This window comes from Aspergillus viridinutans (genome assembly GCF_018404265.1).
Source record: "Aspergillus viridinutans IFM 47045 DNA, scaffold_6, whole genome shotgun sequence".
NCBI classification, from domain to species: Eukaryota; Fungi; Ascomycota; class Eurotiomycetes; order Eurotiales; family Aspergillaceae; genus Aspergillus; species Aspergillus viridinutans.
The window spans coordinates 288,246-311,067 of record NW_025091222.1 but is presented as its reverse complement, the minus strand read 5'-3'; the positions used below and the strand labels follow the sequence as shown (position 1 = coordinate 311,067).

Genomic DNA, 22,822 nt, shown 5'->3' with positions numbered 1-22,822 from the left:
TAGCCGCAAGTGGCCCGGAAGTTTAAGGAGTCTATCCACTTTTTGTCAGACATTCTGCTCGTCATTTTGTCGACATTTTGTCGGTCTTTTTAGAGAGGTTTGAGTCATTTAGACAGGTGCCAGTCATTTATGAGTGATTTTGTCATCTTGTTAGACAAATGTTCTGTCAGACAATTATTTGTCTGCCATTTTGACATTTTGACATTTTGACATTTTGACATTTTAGGCTAATGCACACCAAATGGCGGAAAGGCCCGTCTAAGTCTAAACCACCTAAAATGGAGTATATCATGGTTATTTATTCTTCTCAAATTACTGCGACTATTGGCGGTACATTATGAGATCTATCAGCGTGTATTTCCAATTCTTTCACATATCCAGTTGAATTATGGGAAAACACAGCCTGAGCAATCAGTTTTTTAACCCCTGCACCTCAGCCAGTGTCTGCCTCATACGAGCTAAATCGTCCTTATGCCCCTTCACCAGGCTCGAGTAATCCGATGATATCACCAACAGCTGAAAGTCCTTGAGCCAAATTTTTGCTTTCTCAGACAACTTGAATGTGACCACAGCCAAAGGCTTCTGATGCCGTCTCGACACATTCACCAACCGCTCTATTGCATCCAATATCTTTGGGTCTTCGGGGTCGCCCACCTGGCGCGGAGGACAGCGCATGGCAACCCGAAGATCGCCAGCTCCTAGCATTAGGGCGTTGACACCAGGGACTGCAGCTATGGCGTCCGCATTGGCAAGGGCAAGCTGAGACATCCCGTCGTCAGCTCATCACAAGCCCTATAAATCTGAAAATTGAACTTACCGGACTCTCGATCTGAATTATCACTGCGATGTTCTTGTCCGCTACACGCTCGTGGGAGGACCCCGGTGGCGCCACATCTGTAACTCCAGGGACTAGCACTGCTGGAGCCAGGGACCGGTCACCGTCTGAGTAGGCATACCGACACTTGCTGACGGCTTCGGCGGCTTGCTCGGGTGTATCAATGTGTGGGAAGATTATGCCGCCGGCTCCTGTTCAAACGCCAGTTACGTGAGCGGTTAAGGTTCAAAACTAATAGTTCGAAAGCAGGCTTACCCGCGTCAAGGGCATAAGTCAGGAGATCCGATTGCGCAGATGGCACTCGACAGACCGGGACGGTCCTTCCCTGACTAGAGAGGCTGACGGTTTGGATCAGGCGAACGAGGTTCTCGGCTTCAATCGGTCTGCACCGCCGATATGGTCCATAAAAGTTAGACCCTGGACAGATATCCGGTTCATTCAGTACGAGAGGGGAACTAACGTATGCTGTGCGTCGATCAAAACACAGTCGTACCCTAGGACTGCCAGTGTGCGAGCTGAGATGGTGTGAGGAACAGAGACAAAGGTGCCCATTAAATGCGTAGGTCTCCCGGACGACGGGTCCATAGTGTCCTCCAGGGCCTTGGCCAGGTTGGACGGTTGAAAGAGCGAAGCCGCGCGGTAGTCCTCCATATTGCTCAGACTCAGACTGCGGGGCTATGAGAGATAATGTGTAAACATGTGCGTGCGGTCTTGACAGACGACTTTATTTCTGCTTCACGGGGCGGATGGGAAGGAGGGTTATATGCGCCTTGGATGATTGAACATGTTTAGCCAGTCAAAGCTGGGCACAACCTCGAGCATCCAATTACATCTACACGGGATATGATATTCTGTTCTATACCTTGGCCCCGCACTGGTATGTGACTTTAATGACAGTGTCCCACTGTCTGAAAGCAGAAGCTGGGTTGTCTGATGTAACAAATGATGACTGCTATATATCCAGATTAAGCAAATGTAAATTTGTCAACCTACCTTGAACCACACGCCTAAGATAGTATTTAGCCAGTCAACGATGGACACACCGAATAAGCATCATCTGTAGACTTAACCTCTAATCACATTACAAGGGACATGACATTCTGTTGTATACCTTGGCTCTGCACTGAGAGGGTATGTGACTTTAATGATAGCGTCTACGGTCTGAAAGCGGAAGCTAAGTTGTCTAATGTGACATAATTTGTCAACCTAACTTAACCTTGAACCACAAAGGGCTAAGATAACATAGTAGTTTATGTCAGACTCTGGGTTATAAATACCCCGGACCAGCTCACATCCTCACTGAAGTAGTCAGAAAAGAAAGGAATGAGTGCAAGGGTTTACTTTGAGGACCCTTAAGGCGCCATAAGTTACCTTAATTCCTCGCCAAGACATACCAAGTCATGCCTTTCATTGGCTGCCTGTTCTGTCCATGCTTCCACAATCTCAGTTGATTGCTGTCTCATGATAAAGTTATCTTTTTAACCTAGGGTATGTAAATATAGTAATAACTCTCTAGTTATCTTGGTAACTGGATAGTACTTTTGTTACGGGCTAGGCGAGGCATCTGTAGAAGTGACCGAAGATGCGGGGGGTTACGCCCTACCACGTCACATGGCATAGGCAACAGATAGACCCTGCGCCCAAGAAACGGGAGATAGAGCTACAGAGTAGTGGACTATTATTATAAGAGGTTTATATATGGTGGCTACCTAAGCTTGCTTTGATCACATGGTTTGACAAACCACAGTGGTCTGTTGCCCGAGTGGGGACTGGAGACTTACAGCCCAGCGCTCTACCCCCAACAACAGAAAGCAGAGTATGAAGTAGATTGGCATGGTAGAAATACCTTACCGATTAATAATTAAGCAGCTGGGAAAGAGTAGAAGAAGATATTGTAAGGTAGTACTAGCCTACTAGGTCATTGTAGAGTCTACCTATGGAGTAAAGGAGAGTATATGGAGTATACAGCATGATGATACTACACCTAAATAGGAATACTAAACCCAATCAAGTAATGAACTGTCAGCCTGGAGCACGGAGAGAGAGAGCACTCCATCGGAAGCAAAGCTTTAATTATCGTCTATCGTTGCGCCAGTCGATTATTTATAATAATCTGCCACTCAAACTAGAGGTCTACCCCGCCTTGTCCTAGCGATTTGCCCCTCTCTACCGTCACCATTAGTCCACTCTTCTCTCGCGCTTTATATCTGCACGCCCTCGTCCTCCTTGCGGGCGTCCTTCTTGTCACCGTGGCTCCCCCTCTCCGCCTCACCTCCCCCACTTTCAGACTCTCTTCGGTCTTGAGCCAGCTTCGTGGCTCTCGATTACCTACCACTGCCACCGTCTACAATTCCGCATTGACCGATCTTCGCAAGTCTCTCACCACCGCCAGCATGGCTCCCGAACATCTGCGTCGGCCTCCGCAGGCACCGCCCGTCTTTACCGCGACTGCTCAGTCCATCGTCGACGACGCCAAGCGCCTCATTGAGACATCCCGCAAAGTGCAGGACAATGTCGTTGCGAACGTCAAGCCCGAATCAGCGACTTTCGACTCGGTGCTGAAGCCTCTGGCCCAAGATGAGAATACCATGGCGCTGGAATCCCACATTTTGAGCTTCTACCAGGCCGTGTCGACGGAGCAGGCGCTACGGGATGCGTCATCCAAGGCAGAGGAATTGATGGACGAGTTCTTCATTGAGACTGTGATGCGTGAAGACGTATTCAAGCTCGTCGATGCGGTGCTAAAGAAGAACGAGAGCCTCGATCCCGAGTCCCGGAGATTGCTGGAGAAGGAACACAAGGATTACATCCGTAACGGGCTGGGTCTTCCGGCCGGACCGAAGCGTGATCGCTTCAAGGAGATCAAGAAGCGTCTGAGCCAGATCAGCATTGAATTCCAGAAGACCCTGAACGAGGAAAACGGTGGAATCTGGTTCACACGCGAGGAGCTCGACGGCGTGCCGGAAGACGTTCTATCCGGCTTGAAGAAGGGCGAGGGCGAGCATGAAGGCAAGCTCTGGCTGACCTTCAAGTATCCCGATTTGTTCCCGACCATGAAGTATGCGAAGAACGCGGAGACTCGCAAGCGGCTGATGATCGAGAACGAGAACAAGTGCAACCAGAACGTGCCTCTGTTCCGGGAGGCCATCATCCTACGTGACGAGGCCGCTCGTTTGCTTGGATACCCCAACCACGCGGCGTTCCGCATTGAGGACAAGATGGCCAAGACCCCAAAGACGGTTGACGACTTCCTGGGAGACTTGCGGTCGCGTCTGACTGCCGGGGGACACAAGGAGATCAAGGCTTTGTTGGAGCTGAAGAAAGCGGATCTCGAGTCTCGCGGCGAGTCCTTCGATGGCCGCTACTATCTGTGGGACCACCGGTTCTACGACCGCCTCATGCTTGAGAAGGATTATTCGCTGGATCAGCAACTGATCGCCGAGTACTTTCCCCTGCAGACGACCATCGAGGGCATGCTGAAGATCTTCGAAGAGCTGTTTGGCCTTGTCTTCGTTGAGATTACCGGTGAGGATCGTGAAAAGGTTGTGCCCTCCGGCAAGGGGAGCGATATTGTCTGGCATGAAGATGTCCAGATCTTTAGTGTCTGGGATGACGAGGGCGAGGGAAGTGGGTTCGTGGGCTACCTCTACTTGGACCTGTTCCCCCGTCCTGGCAAGTACGGCCACGCGGCCAACTTCAATCTCCAGCCGGTATGTGAATGACATAACGTTAATATCCCTTGACTAACAATTCTAGGGCTTCGTCGACGCTGACGGCAAGCGGCGCTACCCCGCCACTGCATTGGTGTGCAACTTCACCAAGCCCACGGCGAAGAAACCTAGTCTCCTCAAGCATGACGAGGTGGTGACCCTGTTCCATGAGCTCGGACACGGCATTCACGACCTCGTCTCCAAGACGATCTATTCGCGCTTCCACGGAACCAGCACCGTCCGGGACTTTGTGGAAGCCCCAAGTCAGATGCTGGAGAACTGGTGCTGGACACCGTCCCAGCTCAAGTCCCTGAGCAAGCACTACTCGGCCCTGTCGCCTGAGTACCTTGCCGCATGGCAAGAACAGGCCAACGGCAAGTCCCAGCCGCCAGAGCGCATTCCCGACGAAGTCATCGAGAACCTGATCCGGACCAAGCACGTCAACGACGCGCTGTTCAACCTCCGCCAGCTGCACTTTGGCATCTTCGACATGACGGTGCACGAAGCCGAGAGCCACGAGCAGATCCAGAAGCTGCCCATCTCCGCCACATACAACCAGCTGCGTAAGCAGATCGCGCTGCAGGACGGCCCGGAGGTCCTAGGACTGGGCGACGAATGGGGCCACGGCGAAGCAACCTTTGGCCACTTGATTGGGGGTTATGATGCCGGATACTACGGATATCTCAGGTAACCTTCCTTCTTCTTCCTCTTTTAAGTACTTGCAATCATCTAACCGACCGCAGCTCCCAAGTCTACTCGACCGACATGTTCTACACCATCTTCAAGGACGACCCGATGAACCCAGCCGCTGGTCGCAGATACCGCTACGGCGTCCTCGAGAAGGGCGGCAGCCAGGACGAGATGAAGACGTTGACCGACTTCCTCGGCCGCGAGCCCAAGACGGACGCCTTTTACAAGGAATTGGGGCTGGCTTAGTTCATCTACTACAGTTGATTAGAAGCTTAACACAATCAAAGAATTCGCTCCGCTTCATACCTGTATTTACCATTTGTAGCTCGGTCCCGGCGTAGAGTGGTGCGTAGCTAGCTATCTATCTTATCGATAAGACACACCACCCCAACTCACCACTTCACATAAACTCTCCCAGTACATCAATCCTCTCAACCACAAAATAACCACCTACGACACTCACACTCACACTCACACCTGCCTAAGAAAATAAAATAAAAATGTCCACTACAAACCCCTCCGCCTCCCCATCCCGCTCGCCCTCACATGCACAACAAGACGACAACCAACAACACGAACAACAGCAACAGCGCCTAAAAGTCCACACCCACCACTGCCGCTTCTGCAACCACCTCCTCCTAGCCACAACGCGCACAATATCGACTCTCCCCCACCGAAAAGCCCCAGCGCAGGATAACGCCCTGATTCTCCCTCTTCCGCGCGTTGACGACGATGAAGATGACGACGAGCTAGACGCAGACGCAGACGCAACCGAACCTGAACCCAACCAGGCCGAAAAAACAGAAGACCAAGGCGAAGGACAGGGGGGCAGGAAAAGGAGCAAGCAGAAACTGAAACAGAAGCACTACACCATCCTCCTATCTACAACTCTACCCGATCGCAAGGCGACGCTGATCCGTCGGGAAGACGGGTTCGAGAAGAGGCGGTTCCTGCGGTGTGGGCGGTGTCGGGTTGTCGTGGGGTATTTCCTGGATGAGGTACATTTTCCTGTTGCACATGGGAAGAGCGAGGATGTAGTTGAAGGGGAAGGGGCGGATCAGGAGCCGCGGGTTGTATATTTACTTCCCGGGGCGTTGATGGAGACGGAGATTATGGGCGATGAGGAGAAGATGCGGGCGATGGATCGGGAGTGGAGCGAGTGGATTTCTCAATAGGGATCCTACGGGTCTCCATCTTCATCTACAGAACACAAGATACAGTACAAAAATCATATTATCTGAATATAAACTAATTGTTCAAAGCCGACCGACAAGTCAAGTCACCGACTGCGTGGACGGACGCGCAGCGCACATCGTAAAACCATCGTGGAAGCGTCAAGGGGGGTATCGTAATCGTTCAGTTGGCCAGGATCGTGCGGACGAGTTCTGCGATATCAAGTTAGCATTAGCCATTAGCGTAGCGAATCAAACAAGAAAACATACCGGTGTAGTTGATCTCGCCGGAGCTGGTATCAACCGCCTTCAGCAGCTCATCGACCTCCTCGTCCGACATCTTCTCGCCCAGATTCGTGAGAACTACAGCAGTCAGCACCCTCGTCCACAGCCAGCTGCACGGGCAGCAGAGCAACATACTATAGCGCAACTGCCCCACCCCAATAAACCCGGTCATATCCTTATCAAACACCTGGAATCCCCGACAGTATTCCTCGGGCTCGCCGGGCTCGCGGAATCCACCAGGGCGGTTCAGCACCTTCAGGAACGATTCGAAGTCAACTAGCAGTATTGTCAGCTGCCAGACCACAAAGCCAGAAACAGGGTCACAAAGAGCTTGGGCTTACAGTCGCCGCCGATACTCTTCTCCAGATCTGCAATCTCCGCGAGGGTAGGGTTCTGGCCGCATGCGCGCAGCAGGTCACCGAGCGACTCGAGCGATACCTTTCCCGTGCCGCGCTTGTCGAAGAGCGAGAACGCTTCCTTGTAGTTGGTTGAGGCCTGGTCGTTGTGAGAATTAGGTGAGCGAGGCATTTTAAAGCAGTATTTTTTTTTCCCCAGCAGATAGACTATGATGATGGAGGAGGAACTGGGGATGGAGAATGAAATGACGGAGGGAAGTTCAGTTGTTCGGAACCAGAACGGGAACCAGAACCACTGGTTGGTGCAGGGCGTGAAGATGAGGGGAGAGGCGGCGATCCGAGAATGGCAGCAACGCAACGGGAAAATACTAAACAGAAGACGACGCGACGCAAGGGAGGAAGCAGCAACAGGAGGAATTGCATGCAGTTTCAGTCTCACTTCCGCTCTCCTCGTGAGGCTATCCACATGCGACATTCCTCCGTATGTTCTGTGCTGGCGTGGAGGAGGATCCCAGACGTACCATGGTTGATGTTGTCGTTTCAGGGGTTGATTCGGTATGCTGCAACAAAGAAAGGTAGAGTCAATGGCTGCAACAAAATGTATTGTCAAGATGGTAAACAATGATGGACCCTTATAAACACGTAGAAGACGGCCGGGATAATCGATGGAGAAGATGATCATGCGAGGAGGAGTGAAGATTAGAAGTTGGCCCGGTGTGGGTTTGGCGGTGTTTAGGCGGGTGGTTGTTGTGGTAACCAGCAAGGGTGGATGACTGACCCCGGCGATCCAGATGAGATGACATAGCTTATTTCTGGCACTAAATGCATGCAGATGCGGGCCTGGAATCGAAATTTACTGGTTAAAAGTCAAGTCGAATACATGTAGAGAAAGATTCATACATACTCCGTACTAGATATCCCTACAACAGTATACAAAACAATCGCCAACCCGTGGTATCACATCATGCAAACAATAAATCAAATCATAACATGGCAGATCTCCCTCCAGAACCATAAATTGATAAACCATACATCGAAGAACGCCTCAAGGCCAAGGGTCTTCAACTCAACCGCCGCGTCTCGTTCCGCAACTTGTTGATGCAGCTTTGCAACAGGTTTGATGCTTCAGAGAGCAGCTCCCACCGTGTGTTCGCAAAGCCAACCCGCAAGATCATCAACAAGCCGAGACACTGGTTGCGACCTTTCATCGTCGCCAACTCGTTGGGCTCACGCACCCCGCCCACCCGGCGGAGAAAAGCTTCCATGTCGCGTTGCTGTTCGGCTACCGTTTCCAGCGTCGGAGGCGAGGCGATCGGCCCGTCGAGCGCATACCCATAGCACCAGACGACCAGCACTGCAACGTAGATGACCCATGGCCGGTTGAGCAGATAGTCGTCGCGTCCGGAGTAGGTTCCGCTTTCTTCGGATACACTCCGGTTGTTCAAAAGACATTCGGAGAGAAACTTGAGGGCGTAAAACGTCGCGTCTCGCGCTGAGGCCTTGGTGGCCCATCGTTCGGTCATCTTCTCACGGGCAGCGCTGTAGTCCCGTGGAGTGATCGATCGCCCCATGAGTCGGCCCGCTCCTGCGAATATCTGACAGTCCACAATGTCGACGTGCGAGGCCATGTGAGCCAGTCCATGCAGGACGTCGCGGGACTCGGAAACGCCCTCGTCTTCGAGAGAATGCCGCCGGTATTGATTAGGGAACGGAGGAGGTCCGGCCTGAGCCAGGGCCTCGTCGAAATCACGCCGCCAATTATCAAAAGCTCGCAAAAGGGCTGATCGCCATTTGTCTCGGCCACCGAGGGCCTGTGGGACGCCCAGCGAGCTGACTTGGAGGTCGCGCTGATTCATGTGCCAGCTGACACTAAGCAGGCCGGCCATCAGGACAGTGCGCCCGAAGGCATTCGTGGTAACGCGCTGTCCGTTGAGCGTCTTTTTGAGCCCGTCGAGAAACATGGTGGGTTTCACACCGTTTGCATGCAGGCTGGATTGAACGCGCGCAACTTCGGCGGCACTGGTGGCGGACCACAAGGCTTCGTCGCAGGGCAGCGGGAGCCGGAGCTCATGGGCCACCATCTTCGCCGAATGCCCGAACATAGTGGCATGGGTTGAGTCCAGCACAAAGGCCGCAAATGCAACCCGCCTGGTGGCCTCCGCCTTGATCCAGTGTGTCCAGGAATCGTCCGCGGCAAATTCCGAATTCGAAGCAGATCCTGTTGTGGACCGGGTCTGCCGGTCATCTCTGAAGCTTGCGGGTGAGTCGAGCGCGGAGCGGCCGATCAACGAGCTGCCGCGACGCATCAGCGTCAGGGTGGTGTCGTGATGAATATGTGCCCGCTCGTGCAATGCGCGAGTCGAGTACATCTTTTCAAACACCTCGAGCAGGAGTAAAGCCTGGAAGACCCAGAGCTTCGCGGGCGGTCGGAAATCAGCATCCATGAAAATCTCCCATCGCAGATGCCAGCCTATGAAGTTGGCCAGTTCCGCAGCCGTCTCGGTCACCTCTTGTCCATGGATGTTGTCCAGGGTGGCTGCTCCAATGGCCATGACGGCCAAAAGAAGTAGATTTGGCGCCTTATCCGCGACAAAAGTAGGTTGGTGCAGAATGGGGAGCTGCGAGTGAAAGTGGTACCAGTAGGAACCGATATATGTCTGCATCATGCGCAAGCTCAGAACATGGCTGTCGTCGTCGAGGTCTCCATCCATCAGAGCATCCTTGCGCTTTGCCACCGCGGAATAGGCGGCTTCGTTAAATCGAGTGGCCATGAGATGCAGCAACTCCTGTCGCTTCTCCTCCGACATGATCGCCTGGGGCGAACCTGGATCTAAGATACTGGTGACACTCATTGGATGTTGCGGAAGAACGCCGTTCAGGAAACTGCCGAACGCGGGCTCGCCGATGAGGAACTGATTCTGCAGTTGTGTTGGATCCAGATAGTTCGCCATCATGGAAGCCGTGGGAGGATAGGCCAGCGACGACGATCCCGGAAGAGGTTCGTTGAACAGCCACGCGGTGAAGTCATCGGCCATCGCAAAGGGGGAGCGGTTGTTGTATGTTTCGCCGCCGAAAATCGGATAGACGCAAGAGGCCATCGGGTCGAATGCGGGATCTGCGGAAGCGATCATCCCCGATAGGGAATCTAGTCCAGGAATGCTGGTTGTTCTGTCTAGCGACGCCTGGGTGGAGGACGGCTCGGTATTCATCGAAAGGTTGGGAAATCCACCGACAGGCATTTGCAGGCCCGTCGGAGAGCCATACGGCAACGACTGAACTACTGAAGAGCTGTTGACGTCGGTTGACATGGAGTATACTGCAGCGTCTTGAGTTCTTGTCCTAGAAACGGGATGCAGTCCGGTTAGTTGACAAGTCTGATCACCAGGGCTGCTGCCCGACGAATATATGGAGTGGCGGCCGGTAAGCGGCACATACGCTGGCTTCTGAAGGTCTGAAGGGCTGAAGGGAGCATTTGCTTGACCAGGAGGAGAATGAATGCTATGGTTGCTCAAGCTGTTAGACCTCGATGCAGTCGAGTCTGGTGTCCCCACACCATGCTGAGCAACCAACGGTTGGTAGTTGAGGGGTCGGCTGAGCGACATCGACGCCGACGATGAGACTGATATATGCTTGCTGGAACCATTGACAGACTGGGGTGTCAGAGTCTCCACCCCGCCTTCAGAAAAGGTGGTCACGGAGCGCGCCGATGTCAAATCAACGGTAGTCGCAGGCAAGATCGGCGGCTGCTGGGTGCTGCCTATCTGCGGAACAGTATTGTCGACCACATTGTGAGGCAACTGGCTTTGCTGTTGATTCTGCGAAGCAGCTTGCGCGAAATGGTCCCGTTTCTGAAGCTGAGAGCCTTGTGTCGTGTGCCGTTCACGGTGCCGAACGCAGAGATCTTGTCGTACAAAGGTCCGGTAGCAGTCCGGAAAATCGCATCGATAAATCTGCTTGGGAGTGTCTAGAGCAAGTCATACATCAGTCATTCGCATCCACCGAAACGGGGAAGACGCCCGACATACGATTCAGTTGGTGGCGGTAGAGATGCTCAGCACGCGAATAGCTCTTGCCACAGCCCTCATGTGTACATTCAAACTTCCGATCCGAGTTCACTTTCCGGGCCCTCTTGCGTTTGCGCGGCGCACCGTCTGCTCGCAGGGCGTCGGTCTCCATGGCCGCTTCCTTATCGCCCGGTTCTTTTCGTTTGTAGTCGAGTTCCTGATCCAACGCGGTGACTGCACCAACAGCGAAGGTCATATCGTGTGACAGATGCGGGAGACGTCGTGGGGTATGCGCACAATTTGTCCTCGCAGTAGTGGGCGGTTTTGTTCCCGATCTTGCGTCGTCGGGCTTATCCGATACCCTGTAGTGGACCTGCGGTAGCCTCGTCTGTGTCGAGTGTGACCATCAGACTGGGGACGGAGGACCCGAGCCTTGGAAACGATCGCAGACGACGAGGTCTCACTGAGAGGGAGACAGTCGGTCGAGGCGAGCCATGACAAGGTTTGGGAGGCGGAACGGGGGTCGGAGGTGACAAAGATCTGGACGGGACGGCCTGTGCGCGGGGGGACTTTACAAAGGCGGCCGGCCGAACCCCGTGGGGAAAATGTTTCGCAAGGGATCCGAAGAGTTGGTGAGGAACGGGAGCAGGTATATGTTGTTTGATATAGAAGGTAAAACTCGAGCTAGACAAATATAAAAGGAGAGGACTGGTAGGATCTCAGCAGCCAAACGGCCAGTCCTGGTTATAAGTTAAGGTGGTGTGACAATTTAGCCGGTGGTTGGACAGCGGACTCGGGGAGGGGGAAGAGGAACAACTCTCTTTCTTGGCTGTAGAGAGAAGAGCCGAGCCGGTGTAAAGTCACAATTTCTGAAGGCAATGGAAAGGGAGAGAGAGTCTTCTTATTGAGAGGAGGCCTCTAGGTATCCAGCTGGTCTGAATGAGGAACGAGATCAGTGCGCTGGTTTGTTGAGTCTGGTTTTTTCTCAGAGCACGAGGTGGGGCATCGGCATCTGCAAGTATTGCTTTTTCTCTTCTTAGTCGCGGATGTAGACTAGCTCATCAAGCCTTCTCATCAAAAACTAAGAGTATTTAGTCTACACTCTGACACGGAATTTACAAGCACGAGTCACGACTGAGGAAATCGGCAACGGGAGATGCCAATCCCTGCTATGAACAGCATGGTCAACTAACCCCCAGACTCTAGCGGCAGGGTTTGTGGCTTTGTGCCGCTTCAACTCGCCCTTCTACCGACCATCATTGGCCCTGCTGACCTGCATCGAACACGCTCAGAAACCAGCTAGAATCATGTAGATATTAATTTGCAGCCAGTCATCAAGTCATAATCTTGGCCTCGACAGTCGACATCCAACAAATGGACCACGGCACCACCTTAGTCTTCGATCTTGGGATGAATAGATCTCCTCGGGCGCACAGTTTCTGGCGCTAATGGAATCAGTCTGTACGGAGTACGAAGGAGCAGAAAATACTAGACGACAAGTAGAGTGTCACTGCCTGACAATGGCACAATAGGAGTATAAGGCGAGATTTGTGAAGCATGAGTTGCGGCAGCGGCGGTTAACTGCCAGAGGGTCAACAAAAGTCCCGTTCATCAGACCATCATCATTTCTCCAGCCCCAGAATATGGAGAATAGTCGAGCGGGCGAAATCATCGCATCACTTCCGAGCGAACCGGATGCTGACTGCGTCAATTAAGCCTCCAATGCTGTGCTGTACTGGATGCACCCCAGAGATCTCATGCAGGTGTCTACGTGGTCGGTCTTTGATGCTGTTCCTGTCATCTCCATTCTCCAATCTCCAGTCTCCAGTTACAACGATGCGTCCACTAGAGTAGAGCACCCACATAAGGACATATGTCATACTTCCAACCACTCAGCCAAAAAGGGCGTCCAGACAACCATCTCTAGCTAGTAGGGATAGTAGTAGTAGGGGCAACACAGCAGGGACACAACAACATACATACGGCTTGTGGCTCAATGTCCATCCGAGCAGGCGCGCACGAGGCCCGTCTAACTCTCTCTAGAGGCAAATTCCTTTAGAACGATCTTCCCACCTCGACTGTCGCGGCTATTCCTATTTTCTAGCTTTCTTGTTTTCCCTGGGGCGCAGTGATTCCCCGATGGTCCCTTTCGCTGAGGTGATCGCATTGTCCAGTAAGAGTCAAGCAGTATGAAGCAAGCCCACCTCAGAAAAGGCAATTAGGCAGGGATTAATACGATCAGCCCTGTTATCATGATTCACAAGACTACATGATTCAGACAGTCTCATCAAACAGCGAAATAATGGACCTGACCCAGCGACCAGGACCGCGGAAATGGTCAAGTTGGATCGATCCAATCGATATGTCAGGTCAATATTGAATAATGGATTGATAAATGATAGGTCCGGTGGATACCATTCGATAGAGATATACAACGGAGGACTGTCCACGTGTGACAAGGCGTCCTGACATCTAGCATCCAGATCATGGCGTGATATCTCTGCATTATTGCGTCGGCGGACCCTCCCCGGTGCTGTACCAGCGTACCGGGAATCTTAATTTGGCGACTCCTCAATGCATATTCCGGGGTGGCACAATAATGCATCTGACTGAAAAGCAATATGCCATCTAGACCCGCGTCTCAAGTCGATGATAGGGAGATTTCCGCGCAGGTTGTGCCGTAGCAAGAATCGGCCCGTCACGAGACCAACTCCCGTCGCTTCGTTCCGTCAATGACATTTTTTGCCCGTAGCCGACTTTACCTCGATGGAAGTCCAACCGGACTAATGACTCGGCGAGTTGCCTGTGAGGCTACGACCGTGCACGAATGGGGATTAGACTGGATTATTCGAGGCGCTCTGACAATATCTGTGGCGGACCAACAGTGGTGACGGCCCAACGGCAGAATGTGCACCTCAATTCTCTGACAGACGGGATTGAGGAGAGAGATTTCACTCCTGTAAACCGTTGCCGGAGTATCGAGTACTCAAGTCTGAAGAACCAGAATATGGCGTGTCCGACTTGGGAAGGTTCGCTACATACTTCCCCAAAATAGAAATATATATCGGACCCTCCTAGTCGCTCTAATCAGCCACACCACGATTGACCGCGAAGCATTGGATTATAACCAGGCTCTACACGTCTACAATGGCCTAGCAATATCTAGCACCAGAGTCTGCACCAGTGTGGTCTAACAGCCTTGCTTCAAGTTGAGTGTACTGAGGATCACAAGTAAGTCACTATTTGATGCCAAGTGGAGCCTCGCATCCATACTCCTACTTTCTGCACAACAACTGCCATTGCTATTCCTTCCTATCGAGACCAAGTTTGAGTACCCCAGGACTGACTCAAGTTGCTAATGTGATCTGCAGTGTGATCAAGGGTCAGAGTTCCAGATAGTAAGGTTGTTACAGAATCAATGATCGTCGCTCTGCTACCGGCGGCATGAACGTAGGCTTGTGAATGTCTAGGCAGACGTGAATGTCTAGGCGAAGACAACGCTGCCTTCACTGTAAGCTCATCGGTGAACCGATCCGGCATTCTACTGTAAGGCTGTGTAGTTGCCTGTTAGCTACGTTCATGTGGAGACTCAAGGGTGATCATCTGCCAACGAGTCAAGCAAGACCCACAAATAGAAGCATACCGCGTCTACCATAATAATGTCAGATCTACCCGGGTAATGCAGTTGGCTGGCGTACCGGGGCGACGATCGGTCTGTAGGCTTGCTTTCACCGAGATTCAACTGCCGATATCGGCAGTAGCGTGCCTGCATGGCGCCATGCCGAAGAAAAAAGCAATGAGAGAAGGGAGAAAGGAAGAGAAAACAAAAACAGAGAGAGAGGACGAGTTGGTTGTTCCTGGGGTCGCATCTGTGCCGTTCCATTTCTAAGGTTGCTAAATGCTATGGTATCGAAATCTTACAGACCGGACGGTGGCATGTGTCGCCGCCCCTTTATGTGTTGTTCCGGAGTGCTCATCCATCGTGTTGCGTGGATTCTGAACGTCCGCAGATTGTGTATGGTTGCTGCGAAGAACATACCGGGTTGGATTCGAACGCATGAAATCCCCCATGGACCCTTACCTGCTCTCATGACGCATGCAGTCGCTTGCCAAGAGGGTGAGCGAAGGTGGATGATGGGGATTGGCTATAATGTGTCCCCGTTCATGAACTTCTCACTTGGAAATGCTCATTCTGAAGTTCTGGTCTCAAATCTATCCGCTGAAGCGGAATCGAGTAGCCTCCAACCGGCCTAAGCCCTCGCGAGGCGCCACGTTTCGTCGGCGATATGAGTGGGTAAAATCTGTAAGATGCTGTTAGTCGTAAAAGAGACTGTGGAACGGTCGGGCTCGGTCCTACCTTGTAGTAGCGATCTGATCTTCCGGATTTCCCTGGTTTGCACTTTGTCGGCGATGCCTTTCAGCAGCCGCTCTGCCTCCCCTGGCTTCATGGTCCCGGCCGGGAGCATCTGGAGCGTGGACTGCACCCACGCCCCCGCTTCTTGGGGCACCAAGTCAAAGAGAGTCATCATAACGCCCGAAGCGTCCGCGAAGCAGTCCCCAGGGAATGAGAACATCATTCCAGTCAGAATCCTCTGGGTAAGAACTTGACCCTGGGCAAGGATCAACTGCTTGACAGCCTCTCTGACCTCAGGTGGATTCGTGTACGAATCCCCGTCGGAGCTGGTGAACTCCGAGACGGCGGGCTTTTCGAAAGCGAAACTGAATAAATCATGGTAATAATGCAGTGTCGCAATGAGAGGATCAATCTGCTGGAGAGTAAGGGCGCTGAGCGCCGCAGAGAAAATGGGCACTGCGAGGGACGAGGTGATGCACTCTTTGGGGTAGAACCGGACAGCGTCCGAAGAAAGACGGTAAAAGTCCTCGATGACTGGACAAAGTTAGCGTACCTATGACAAAAATCATACCAGACGAATAGAGCTTACCATCGGGCAGGTTCTCTGGTGGCAGCTCATTCAGGATCCGTAGAAAAGCAACTGCCTGTTGTTCGTAGAACTGGAAGACAGCATTGCTTGTCGACCGGTCGACGAACTCGGTCCCTTCAGCAAACTCGCGCACAACGGCGTCGGTGGCCCACAAGAAACATCCTTCCCGCGAAGCCTCGAATCCGTTGGCAATGCTCTGGGCCAGCGTGGGCAGCAGAGGAATCATCGCAGTTCGGTACGAGATGATCATATACCGCCAGCAACGGCACACACGCTCCAATATGGGAGTGGACGAAGTGAAGTTCATAACAATCGTCGTCATAATGGGCAGAATCTCGCCGCAATACTTGACGGCCGGGTTGTCTTCGTTCGGGCCAACATAAGGATTCACAACTTGCACAAAGATTGTAATCAATTGTAAGTGATCTGCATAGGGATTGGTCAGCTACTGCTTCCGCAAGATATGGAAAATGCAAGTCAAACTTACCGGCAACAGCGCGCTGGCCTTGCTCATCGCTTGCGTTGTTCGCCAGATTCATGATCCGTGCCATGATGGGATCACAAAACAACTTCATAGTTTCGTAGATCTTGTCAAGAGGCTGGACAGCAACAACAGCAGCAACGCCCTCAGTGACTTCTTCCTGGCTGGCTGGCTTCAACTTATCGATGACCGATTCATAGAAGGAATGAAGCTGCGGAATGTGCCCTCCCAGTAGCTTCTGACAGTCTGTACCCAAGAACTTGAATGCTAAGGCGGCAGCCTGCACGACCTCGGGAGAACTATGCTGGAAGCCAGAGATGACATAGTTGAGTTGTGCTTCCAGGGTTTCGGGATGTTGAGCGGTCCATTCAGTGTAACGTGCGAGCGCCATGATAGCCTGGAATCGCACCTTCTCCTGATTCGGTATTTGAACAATCAATGGAATAATCTGCGAAAGGACTGTACTTTCCTCGGGATCGACCATGCGGCCCATAGCCCGCAAACTGAAAAGTGGTGCCTCAAGTTCCTGCCAGTGAGGAACATGTTGGTCGCTTGCTTGAGATGCGTACTTGGAGACCCACTGTTGAACCAACGCGTTCGCCTTTGACAAGCACTCGGTAACACCGATGACGGCGCAGCAATCCTTGAGTACGTCGCCCATGGAGTGCCGGTAATGACGGAATTTCTCTTCCTGTTCCCGATCACCACCGAATAGATCGGTTTCGCCCTCTTCAGGAACTGGGTATTCAAGATGTTTGACCATGATGTCCACCAGCTTTGAGAATACGTCAGTGAAAGCGACACGCGCGTCTCCGTATCGCTCAAGTGTGACGTATTGCTTCAGCTCGTACCAGAAGACGAAAGTAAGAGAAACTGCGTCATGCTCCCAGTCTCGGGCGCAGCATTCAAGAACCGCTTCCACCAGGCCGCGGAACTCGGAAGGTAGCCGGGCAATCATCACAACCCAAGCCTCACCGGCCTCTGCAAAAAGCCTGGTGATACCCTTGAACGCGTCTGCATCTTCTGCCTCGGCGAATTCCGCGATCTTTGGACGCAGAGCCAATAACCGTGGATATAAAGCCTGAATGATTGACACCGATTCATCGACTTCTCGCGTATCCCTGTAGAGGGTGCATATGCTATCAACAGCGGATTCGAAGGAGACATCGTTGTCCAACGCTTTCAAGATGACATCCATCAAAGGCGATTCAACAATTTTCGCGGCCGGGATCTCACGCATCCAAGAGGTTATACAGTCCAAGAGACGTGGGTTGGTCGATGCTGTTGCTAAATGCGGACGAAGTGGGCACGGATTAGTATATAGCGCCGTGAGAATGACAGACGTGTACTTACGGGATGACCGGGCATATTGGATCAGTAGATGCATCACCTGCTCTGCATTGTCTTCCAACAACTCCTTAGTCCGCGTCAAAAGATCCTCTTCCTAAAAAGATACACCTGCATTAGAGTCTGTTTCACTGATGGTGGATTGTGCCGATCCGTTGAGACTGGGTTATGAGTGGTGAGACGTTGGTTCTGCCGGAACGTACACTGAGATTGATTTTGCGACCTTCCGTCACTTCCTCTGGTAGGATTTTAAGGAATTCTAGGACACAGTCGCCGGCGCTGCTTCCTAGAGCCGACCCGACGGTAGCAAGGACATCTTTCCAGTCGGTCATCTGAATGGCAAGGCTCGCCAGACACACGCACAGCTGTGTCTGTATCGGTCGTGGACCAGACGCATAAGCCACGAGGAGGTTCAGCACAGAGTCTCTCAAAGCAACTACAGACTCCGGCGGTAGTTGATCTAAATCGAATATGATCTATTAAGGTCAGTATTTCTATGCACCACATTTCCTGACGATCATGGCATATGTTGCTGCACCTTTCCCTTCAGTGTGGTCGCTGCGAACAACTTTGCTTCAATAGGGACATCCGGCGACTGTAAGAGCTCATGGGTGATACTCCAAGCCTCGATCTAGATAGAAATATCAAGTGTCAGGCAGGAATTCTGTGAATCCGTGTGGGGTGCGATCGAGGGGTTCAACTCACGGACTTCTGGAACTTTTCAAGGAACTCATGAGCATGTGTCTTCTCACTTCGTGATACGTTTCCTTGCATTGTAGCGACTGCTGCGAGAACAGGACCAAAGGCCTGCCCTGCGGCCCCTCCCTTGCTGGCCATGGTCGACAAAGGTGGGATGTTTTGATCTAGTGTATAGGAGACGGAAGCGGAGGGGTCAATCCGGCCGGAAAGGCTCAAAAATTATAGGAAAATGTCATGTACACTCATTAAATGAGCATTAGATGAGAGATGAAACGAGGGCTCCAAGCACCGGTACTCAATAAATGTGGTGAACTGATAGATCGGGCAACCGTCCTTACGTAGTAGGGAAAGTGGGATGTGGTGACGAGAAACTCAAATGGAAAAGTTGGTGAGCCGCAATCGTCCCCCCAAGGCGGCCAAAGAAAACGTGCGGGTGAAGGAACCTCCTTCAACCAGCTTAGCTTTGCCTGATAACCACCACCACGGACAGAGCCTCAACACGAATTCTACAATTAACAACGACACTATCGAACGACGCCCAGTCAGTTTCAGTGCCAGCTACGTTCTTTTGACAATTTTCCACGTCGCGTGTCCATCATGTCCGGCCGAGCAGGCGGTGGAGGTGCTCGCAAGACGCTGCTTGCGCCAATTCACTTCATCTTCAAGCTTCTGCAGCAACGATCGACGGTTTCTATTTGGCTCTACGAGCAGTTGGCTTTCCGGATAGAGGGAAAGATTAGAGTACGATCCTTTCCTTTCCTTGCAACAAGTTATCGAGCTAACAACATGCGCCAGGGATTCGATGAGTTCATGAACTTGGTCGTTGATGATGCGGTGGAAGTGAGAATGGCTACAAAGACTGATGAGGAGAAGCGGAGAAGCCTGGGTATGAACTGCTGCCACTGACTACTTGATATCGCAAGTGAGTGGTGTTGCTAACACGCGCGTTCATCACAGGTCAAATTCTGCTCAAGGGCGACAATGTGTCTCTCATCCAGGCCGTCCAGTGATTCTACCACGAAAGGAGGAAAAAGTTTCTATTCATCTACGGCAGCTTCGATTTCCACACAGCCATATACTTTACGGTTTGGCCGCTGAAGGACAGTTTTATGCATAATTGAATAGACGGGTTCTTTGCTTTCGTGAAGACTCTTTCTCGGAGTGGTTATATCAGGGTTGGCGAACAAGAAAGCGGCCGTCGCCGACAATGAGCATGTCTACTGGCCAGTCGTGATCCGCAACGGGTATTTCCTCAGTCAAGGGAAGCATTTGCTCTTTGAGGGAAAGCGCAACTGTATGGAATTAGTAAGGTCACTTTACGGGAGTTTCGGGTTTCGGATGCGGCTGCTTCTCACCGAGTAAAGGCATTTTTGATGTTGTCGTCTTACTCTCGGCTACCTTTTTCGAGTATCTTGTCAAGAAATGATCATAGTAACCTTTACCATGACCAAGTCTTCGGAACCCTTGATCGAAAGCCATTCCAGGCATGATTATCAAATCAAGCCCCTCGAATCTCTGCGTAGCATCCTCCACCGTCCTTGGGGAGACACCAACTGTCCCAAAACAGTTTCTCTTGTTCCCAACCTGCGCCTTGGTGAGCGATGGTATTCCCCACTTATCAGGTTCAAGAGATTTGAATTCTTCCATAGACTGCAGAACCAGCATGTCCATGATGGAGGTCTTCTTCTGCGTCGAAGATGGTGAGTCTATGCTATGGATATACGGCACGAATACCTCTTTGCCGTGAGTCAAGGCGTCTTGGACTATGGCCGTAGTTGAAAGTTCACCTGAAGGCATGGACAGGTAGACACCGATCCTCTTGGCATTTTGATACTCAGTGAGGGAGAATAGCTTATCCGCAGCAACTCTGGCTATGCTTAGTTAGCTCACTGTGGATTTGTTGGCGATAAGAATGTCTGACATTGATGAATGATTGACTCATTGGGGGTTTTTTGAAGAACATCACGGATCTTCTTGCGGAGGTCCCTTTTAGCTGTCTGTAGACCGGAAGACATCATTATTGCTACGGCTGGCAGAGTATGGTATCAATGCGCATTCTTCGAACACTTCAAGACGTGATCAATGTTGTTCAACAAGCGCATGAATTTGTTCAATATTCCGTCGATGCGATTTGGCCTTAGGTATTCTCCGATATTCCCGAAGGTCACCACGTCTTGGCACATTGTTATGTGGAGTATCCGCATGGTTGGATCGACAGGGCCAGGTAATTCTACATACCAGTCATGGCTCACCTCGTTCACTGCAATGAAGGGCAAGTTGTCGCTCAACATGGCATCCCTTCACGAGTTGTTCCTCATCTTGCTACACATCGCTTTACCTGACGCTGCTAGGCTCTTGCTTGGATACGCTGAAAGATGATTGTCGGATACTTGCTGCTCAACTTCCTCGTCGCCGTTGTCAGCGCCAGTAGTGTTGCCGATCTGGTTGGGACGTGGACAACTAAGTCTCGCAGTGTTGTGACAGGCCCGGTAGGCTCTCTCCAGGCGCACAGTTGCTGATATTCCCGTGTGGTCTGCATCAATCTCTAACGTCTCGCTGTATCTTGCAGGATTTCTACGATCCGGTCGACGACAAACTGCTCGAACCAAGTCTCACTGGCATTTCATATTCATTTACTGCAGATGGATACTATGAACAGGCGTACTACCGGGCCATTGCCAACCGTCAGTTGCTGCCCACACTTTCTCGTCGGAGGCTGTTTTCTGACATGATTTGTATTCACCAGCCACAACGCCTTCCTGTCCTAAAGGTATCATGCTGTGGCAGCATGGCAAATATACTGTGATGCCAGATGGATCCATGCAACTGACTCCAATCGCGGTCGACGGCCGCCAGTTGGTATCAGATCCATGCTCAAAAGACGTGGGCATGTACACAAGATACAACCAGACCGAGACTTTTAGTGTACGCTGAGGACCTCTCGCATCCCTCTGATATCGTTGCTAACTGTCAGTAGTCATTTACGGTCTCCATAGACTCATACCATCGCGTCAAACGTTTGGATCTCAAGGCATTCGACGAGACCCCAATGCCCCCGATGTATCTTATTTTTAAACCTCCTCAGATGTTACCTACGAAGACCTTGAACCCGGTCAGCTTTGAGACGGGGAAGGGTAAGCGCCATATTGCCCGAGATATAGGATCTCCTATGGGCATGAACACTCTGATGAGGAGCGATCACATCGGCGACCCGGACAAATGGCTATGGTTTGGTGTTCTGATGACGGCCATGGGCGGAATTGCTTTGATCTATTCTTGACTTTCTAGACTGCAATGACTCTTCCAGGTGCATCATGCATTTGCATTTAGAGCTCATTGGTGTTCGAGATCTTGATGTACACAAATGGTCATATACTGCAATGAAGATTCTTGCATGTCACTTCGCGTTGGAGGTCCTCTTCCCAGGGAATGGAATCAAACATGTCATTAGTAACTCTTTCACTGTTCCGCGCCCCAAGCAGTTCCTGAGTGCTGGATAATAGAAGGAAGAGAGGAAAGACTAATATCTAGTTTACATCATAATACAAGGGGTTCTATGATACATCATTTCTTCTCACGTGGAAGCGACGGCCTCTTTGGCGATCTTCGCAACTTCTGCTCTCTCTGCAGGCTTGCCATCCAGGGCACCGCCAGGAGCAAAGAGAGATTTCAGTAGAGCGCCGACATCGACCTTCTTGCCGGCTTCCTTCAACTTTGAGAGTTCCTGCGACACGATCGCCTTGACGTCTTCCGGGCTCATCGTCTCCACTTGGCCGGCATACTCCTCCAGAATTGTGACCTGTGCATCTTCCTTCTCCTTCAAATCGGGCCGGTCGGCGTCTGCGAATTGTTTTGCTGCCTCCTTGGCAGCAGCCGCACGCTTTCGAATGAGCGACAGCAGTTGCAAGTCTGTCTGTATCGGCGATGAGGTCTTTGCGGAGTTATTCGTTTCCGAGATCAGCGCGCGGAGGACGTTCAATCTGGACGTATGTCAGTTAACATCGGACTTGGATTTTCGAACGTAGCATGAGAAATACCTGGCCGTATCCTTCGCCCTCATGGCAACCTTGAGATCTGATCTAATCTTGGCCATTAAGGGCGGCGAAGCTGGGCTGGCAGTCGAGTTCCATCGCACTGGACTCAGGTTCAGCCGACTGGTCGACCTCAAAGTTCTGAACATTTTTTTTTTCCTGAGCGCAATCAATTGATTGAATTGATCAGAAGCAAGACCGAAGGAAATTAGAATAAATCACAATTTCATGGGTGGAGCCTAACAATGTTTATTGAGGACTTGGAATGA

General features: G+C 51.7%; 10 protein-coding genes across 10 annotated transcripts; 4 read left to right on the top strand and 6 right to left on the bottom strand.

Moving 5' to 3' along the window:
- Positions 1–411: 411 nt before the first annotated feature.
- Aspvir_007978 (HpcH/HpaI aldolase family protein) lies at positions 412–1,486 on the bottom strand (the record flags this gene model as incomplete). The annotated part of the gene is made up of 4 exons (XM_043271154.1): positions 412–759; positions 818–1,026; positions 1,091–1,218; positions 1,296–1,486. The coding sequence occupies 4 exons, from the start codon at positions 1,484–1,486 to the stop codon at positions 412–414; spliced, it is 876 nt and encodes a 291-aa protein (XP_043127089.1).
- Positions 1,487–3,228: 1,742 nt separating this feature from the next.
- On the top strand, positions 3,229–5,481 carry Aspvir_007977 (M3 family metallopeptidase; the record flags this gene model as incomplete). Its single annotated transcript, XM_043271153.1, has 3 exons — positions 3,229–4,545; positions 4,592–5,232; positions 5,289–5,481. The coding sequence occupies 3 exons, from the start codon at positions 3,229–3,231 to the stop codon at positions 5,479–5,481; spliced, it is 2,151 nt and encodes a 716-aa protein (XP_043127088.1).
- A 254-nt stretch (positions 5,482–5,735) lies between these two features.
- On the top strand, positions 5,736–6,410 carry Aspvir_007976 (uncharacterized protein; the record flags this gene model as incomplete). The annotated part of the gene is made up of 1 exon (XM_043271152.1): positions 5,736–6,410. One exon carries the CDS (start codon positions 5,736–5,738, stop codon positions 6,408–6,410), a length of 675 nt encoding a protein of 224 aa, XP_043127087.1.
- A 181-nt stretch (positions 6,411–6,591) lies between these two features.
- Aspvir_007975 (putative cytokinesis EF-hand protein Cdc4) lies at positions 6,592–7,523 on the bottom strand (the record flags this gene model as incomplete). Its single annotated transcript, XM_043271151.1, has 5 exons — positions 6,592–6,620; positions 6,678–6,770; positions 6,828–6,968; positions 7,034–7,187; positions 7,257–7,523. 5 exons carry the CDS (start codon positions 7,521–7,523, stop codon positions 6,592–6,594), a joined length of 684 nt encoding a protein of 227 aa, XP_043127086.1.
- A 586-nt stretch (positions 7,524–8,109) lies between these two features.
- On the bottom strand, positions 8,110–11,308 carry Aspvir_007974 (putative C2H2 finger domain protein; the record flags this gene model as incomplete). Its single annotated transcript, XM_043271150.1, has 2 exons — positions 8,110–11,012; positions 11,074–11,308. 2 exons carry the CDS (start codon positions 11,306–11,308, stop codon positions 8,110–8,112), a joined length of 3,138 nt encoding a protein of 1,045 aa, XP_043127085.1.
- A 3,956-nt stretch (positions 11,309–15,264) lies between these two features.
- Positions 15,265–18,660, bottom strand: Aspvir_007973 (nuclear import receptor MTR10; the record flags this gene model as incomplete). The annotated part of the gene is made up of 8 exons (XM_043271149.1): positions 15,265–15,353; positions 15,410–15,940; positions 15,996–16,421; positions 16,483–17,763; positions 17,830–17,920; positions 18,027–18,299; positions 18,362–18,454; positions 18,529–18,660. 8 exons carry the CDS (start codon positions 18,658–18,660, stop codon positions 15,265–15,267), a joined length of 2,916 nt encoding a protein of 971 aa, XP_043127084.1.
- Positions 18,661–19,119: 459 nt separating this feature from the next.
- Aspvir_007972 (small nuclear ribonucleoprotein E) lies at positions 19,120–19,532 on the top strand (the record flags this gene model as incomplete). Its single annotated transcript, XM_043271148.1, has 3 exons — positions 19,120–19,263; positions 19,318–19,408; positions 19,480–19,532. The coding sequence occupies 3 exons, from the start codon at positions 19,120–19,122 to the stop codon at positions 19,530–19,532; spliced, it is 288 nt and encodes a 95-aa protein (XP_043127083.1).
- A 301-nt stretch (positions 19,533–19,833) lies between these two features.
- Positions 19,834–20,540, bottom strand: Aspvir_007971 (5-formyltetrahydrofolate cyclo-ligase; the record flags this gene model as incomplete). Its single annotated transcript, XM_043271147.1, has 2 exons — positions 19,834–20,393; positions 20,444–20,540. The coding sequence occupies 2 exons, from the start codon at positions 20,538–20,540 to the stop codon at positions 19,834–19,836; spliced, it is 657 nt and encodes a 218-aa protein (XP_043127082.1).
- A 357-nt stretch (positions 20,541–20,897) lies between these two features.
- Positions 20,898–21,802, top strand: Aspvir_007970 (reversal of tor2 lethality; the record flags this gene model as incomplete). Its single annotated transcript, XM_043271146.1, has 4 exons — positions 20,898–21,011; positions 21,092–21,206; positions 21,269–21,447; positions 21,500–21,802. The coding sequence occupies 4 exons, from the start codon at positions 20,898–20,900 to the stop codon at positions 21,800–21,802; spliced, it is 711 nt and encodes a 236-aa protein (XP_043127081.1).
- Positions 21,803–22,096: 294 nt separating this feature from the next.
- On the bottom strand, positions 22,097–22,702 carry Aspvir_007969 (uncharacterized protein; the record flags this gene model as incomplete). The annotated part of the gene is made up of 2 exons (XM_043271145.1): positions 22,097–22,502; positions 22,560–22,702. The coding sequence occupies 2 exons, from the start codon at positions 22,700–22,702 to the stop codon at positions 22,097–22,099; spliced, it is 549 nt and encodes a 182-aa protein (XP_043127080.1).
- Positions 22,703–22,822: the final 120 nt, after the last annotated feature.